Genomic DNA, 4,219 nt, shown 5'->3' with positions numbered 1-4,219 from the left:
ATGAGCTGTCCAAAAAACAAAGTGTCCAGAACGAGTGAGAAGTACAGAGGCTAGTACACTAGTACGACAGAATGTACTGCGACTCTAAGCAAGTACGATCAACTCCTCGTCTTGGAAGCACAAACGCAATGCTTTGCTGATTGAAGGATGCAATTTGCCATGTGCTCAGTTTGCAGCATGCTACACTACACGATGTGTCCGTTTCAAAAACAAAACAAAAAACTATGATATCATACAGTATTAGCTATTGTATTAGTTAAACATATTGCTCGCTGGGCTGTAGCCAATGCGCTCACTGACACCAATTATGCAAGTAGTAAGTTAGCTCTTTGCTATGTCGACATTTGCATATGCCTACCTGGTTAGTTCATGTAAAAACACGGTGCGGAGGCAAAATGATCTTTATTTCATATTATCTGCGAACATCATTACACATGCTTCAAAGATAGAATTAATCATTTCTGATATGTATGAACCACAGTATGAGACATATAGACATGGCCTCTGTCTTTTATCTGAATGCATGCAATTGCTCCCAGGCCAGTACTTCAACTTCTTTTTCCCTACTGGACATGTTCCACTATCAAATATGACGAAACCAAACAAAGTTCAAAACATTCGAAAACATGAAGCACCAGAGAATAATGAGTGACTGGTTGGACAAACGGATATAAATATAATGGTTTATCACATGGAACACGCGCTGCACTTTATATCACCAATGCATTAGTACTATTTAATTATGGTTTTCTCTATATCTACGGAATTCCTTTTGATTCACGGTAGTTAAACTACTGGTGCAGATACATCATATCAGTATGCTATAATCCGCTACTGATGCATCCCCGCCTTTTTCTTGATGGCATTTTCCAGTTCGTCACAGAACGCAGGACACACCTTGCTCATGGTTCGTTGGGTTCTCTGTTTCAACACAAAGTAGAAGCAAATATAAGTTATTTTATGAAAATCCAAATGAACATTTTAAGATGCACATGCATTAGTGTTTAGTTAGGTTTGCCACATTTTTAGTGTGCTGATTATTGAAAATTTTAAATTAATTAGATGACACATAAAAATTGTCATATTGATTCAAATAAAATAGCTATCATGATATTTATTTTCCCCATCCAAACTATTTATCAACTCTTTTATGGGGAAGTACGCATGGAAGGGATAGGAGAAGGTTCCTTGCATGTCACCAAGTCGGCATGATTGTCATAATGATGTGAACGATAAACATGATGATAGGAGTAGTTTGCATGCATGTTTCAGCCATCCATTAACTGCTTTATGATTCGTGCTGTAAAGTTATATCATGTTTCATCATGGTTCAAAAATTTGCGCCCGATTTAAAGTAATGAAACATACTAAAATAGTGCACACGGTTTAGTGTGCACGGTAGTATCTCATTTATCTATGAACAACTGTTTATCTGTTTGTTGGAGTTAGACATTTTACATTCACTGTGATGAAGAAAGAGTTGAAGGCTTAATCGAGCCATTTGCAACAATCACGGTGAGAGCTTGATTTGTATCTCTTCATGCTAGCATGCCCTCACTATCTTGATTATTTAAGTTATTATTACTATTGATGATGTTTTGCGTTTTGTGGGATTTTCTAGTATACTTCTGTTTTTTTTCTGGTTAAGCATCATGGACATTTAAAATATAATAGATTTTGCGGAGGGTTTGTGGGAGCATGATGTAGGGGATCAAATAGTTAGGCCTTCAAGCTTGTAGTATAATATCTCTTTGTTGCACCTTATCAAGACCCATCCATTAATTTCAGTAGCACGATGACACACCTTGAAGTTGGGGTTCGCAAGGAGGTGGGATAATACCAAGAATTCTTACATTATCTCAACACCCTACCTAGTTTGGTATGGACTAACCAGACCAGGTAGAAATTGGAGGAAGAAGCAAACTAATCCACCCAAGTGATCATGTTGGCCATGTATACACGGAAACAAGGGCACCAAGAATCATGGAAGTCGTCATCGATCTCCACCAAGCCAAGGGCATGATGATGGATCAACAAAAAATGTTGACATCCTTGTAGCTAGAACACTGGAAGCCCGCAAGATAGATCCCGGTCAACCTTTATTTGCAATGATTTCTCAATTTTGTACTATTGCTGGCACGTAAATGTAACTTTTCTTGAAACCCAGTTCACACATTATAAAGAAGGACCCTGATACCATGTGTGTTGGCTATGAGCTATCAAGTTAATGGCATTCCCCTTCTTGAAGGAATATATTTAGTGCAAGTTGGGCCGTATATAAATTTTTATTTGTAAGGAGTATTGTGTGTGATTTTGGGCTAAAGCCCATGCTGATCCATTTGAGACTTTTTGTGTTGTATAAATTCCTTCCGGCTCATCCACAAGATGTTTTAAACTGTACCATCCAACTCATCAACGAGATATTTCAAAAATTACCTGCCACTATATATACTTGTACTGTACAATCAGTGGCGGACCTATGTTCAAACAATACTAGGCCATGGCCCACCTAGGTCAGCTCAAAACACAGAAGAGTGAGGACAAAAATTGACCCAAAAAAATGGTCTTCTTTCGGCTGGTCCGCCCAACAATTTTGATGTACTTCCAGCATTGATATTTGCTGTGAACGGGGACGAGTGCGGGGGAAAGATGTGTACCGAAGCCAAAAACAAATGATCTAATAATAGGTTATAGTGAATTACTTCATCCGCGCTTCCCATCTAGCCAATGTTTTGATCCTTACATAAACATTGTTCTAATTTTATGGTGAATAGTACCATTAATAGGCCCTGACACGATCCATTGTACCTATATTCTCTAATTCTACTTTTTTGGGGGATTCTCTAAATCTACTAGTAGAATGCATATGCATTATGTTAAGATCAAGTAGTATTGCGATATCTATTTTCAGAAACCAGCAAGTAGTATTGCTAAGATCAAGTAAACATGGATGGCAGCGTCAAGAGAAAAGGACAGATGTGTACCTGAAGATGGAGGCTATAGAACGTCTTGTTCTGAAACGCGGAAATGGACGAGCTGACGACGCGAAGCCCTTCCTTCTCAAGCACTTTGATGCACTTGGACATGGGCAGAGCTCCAGCCGTGTTGCTCAGCAGGCTGACCTGGACCATGACGTCCGTTTCGTCGATGCAGGTGGCGGAGACGATCGGGGCCGCGTTCTCCCTCATGCTGAGAACTCCCGGCTTGCAGTTCGCCCGGGTCAGCTCTTCCTTCTTCTTTTCCAGACCCTCCACCTGCTTCTGCAGCTCCGGAATGTACTTGAGCGCCTTCGTCACCGTGATCGGAATGCTCAGCTTCTTCTACAAATCGAAGACGCATCGGTCGATCAGAGGTTTGCAGGTGAATTAAATGATCGATCGGGACGTATCAATTTGATTTGAGAATTTTGTACTAGTACGCACGGTGTGATCGGTGTCCGGGAGGAGGGAGCGGAGGGAAGAGTAGAGCCCGTTGAGCTGCTTCCGGCGGTCGCGCTCGTACGCGTTGTGGCTGATCTTACGGTGTGAGCCTGAGCCGTCGCCGCCGGCGGAGCCATAGCCAGCCGAGGAGGTGCCGGCGTTGGTCGCCGCCTGGGCCAACGGAATGCCGTCGAGGTCGAGTTCCGGCCATTGCTGGTGGCCACCGGCGCCGGTGAAGATGTCTGCCTCCAGCGAGGAGATGCTGCTGGCGAAGGGGTCGTCGAAGAGCTGGTGCTGGTGCCCCATTGCTGGCCGGAAGCTCGAAGGTTGATTAGGGATTGATGGATGATGAGAGACAGATAGAGGGAACCTAGCTAGCTAATCTTGGAAATTGACTGCATTATTTTTTCTGAGACGCTAGCTAGAGCTGGGAGTACTAGCTCGTAGGAGAAGACCCTTCCTAATGTAGTTTTTAAGAGATGTGTCGTTTAGCTTTATAACTACTACTCCCAAACTATTCTCGTTTGGAGTCAGCTTGAGCCAATTCCGGAGTTGTGGCCTTCCATTTATATAGGTGCAGGTGATGAGGGGGTGTTAGTGTCACATACTAGCTAGTACGACTTTTCCAGATAATCGGACGTGCCTAATTAAGTCTCCAGGGTAACAAAAAATACTGTGGCATCCCAAGTTTATTTTTACTTCATGCACTAATAAGATCTATTTTACTCGATTTGTATTATTGCATTTCTAGTGGTTTAAGAGTAGATGTAAATCAATAAGGGTCTCCTTGAATAGTAGGA

The 4,219-nt window shown here is 42.0% G+C and overlaps 1 protein-coding gene across 2 annotated transcripts; it reads right to left on the bottom strand.

Moving 5' to 3' along the window:
* Nucleotides 1–709: 709 nt before the first annotated feature.
* On the bottom strand, nucleotides 710–3,938 carry LOC124666916 (protein IRON-RELATED TRANSCRIPTION FACTOR 2-like). 2 transcript variants are annotated; one of them, XM_047204246.1, is made up of 3 exons: nucleotides 3,423–3,938; nucleotides 2,985–3,320; nucleotides 710–921 (listed from the first exon to the last, which is right to left on the bottom strand). In XM_047204246.1, exons 1-3 carry the CDS (start codon nucleotides 3,723–3,725, stop codon nucleotides 832–834), a joined length of 729 nt encoding a protein of 242 aa, XP_047060202.1. In that variant the 5' UTR covers nucleotides 3,726–3,938; the 3' UTR covers nucleotides 710–831. The 2 variants fall into 2 exon arrangements, with proteins under 2 accessions (XP_047060202.1, XP_047060203.1); XM_047204247.1 differs by having other exon boundaries at nucleotides 2,985–3,317.
* Nucleotides 3,939–4,219: the final 281 nt, after the last annotated feature.

The sequence above is a fragment of the Lolium rigidum genome, chromosome 6 (assembly GCF_022539505.1).
Source record: "Lolium rigidum isolate FL_2022 chromosome 6, APGP_CSIRO_Lrig_0.1, whole genome shotgun sequence".
Classification (NCBI taxonomy): Eukaryota; Viridiplantae; Streptophyta; class Magnoliopsida; order Poales; family Poaceae; genus Lolium; species Lolium rigidum.
The sequence above is the reverse complement of the archived record's forward strand: the minus strand, read 5'-3'. Positions and strand labels throughout refer to the sequence as shown.

Coding starts and splice junctions, on each gene's coding strand:
- LOC124666916 (XM_047204246.1), bottom strand. CDS start 3,725: ATGGGGCACCAGCACCAGCTCTTCGACGACCCCTTCGCCAGCAGCATC. Junction 3,321..3,422: donor TCCCGGACACCGATCACACC/GTGCGTACTAGT, acceptor TTCGATTTGTAG/AAGAAGCTGAGCATTCCGAT. Junction 922..2,984: donor TCTATAGCCTCCATCTTCAG/GTACACATCTGT, acceptor GTGTTGAAACAG/AGAACCCAACGAACCATGAG.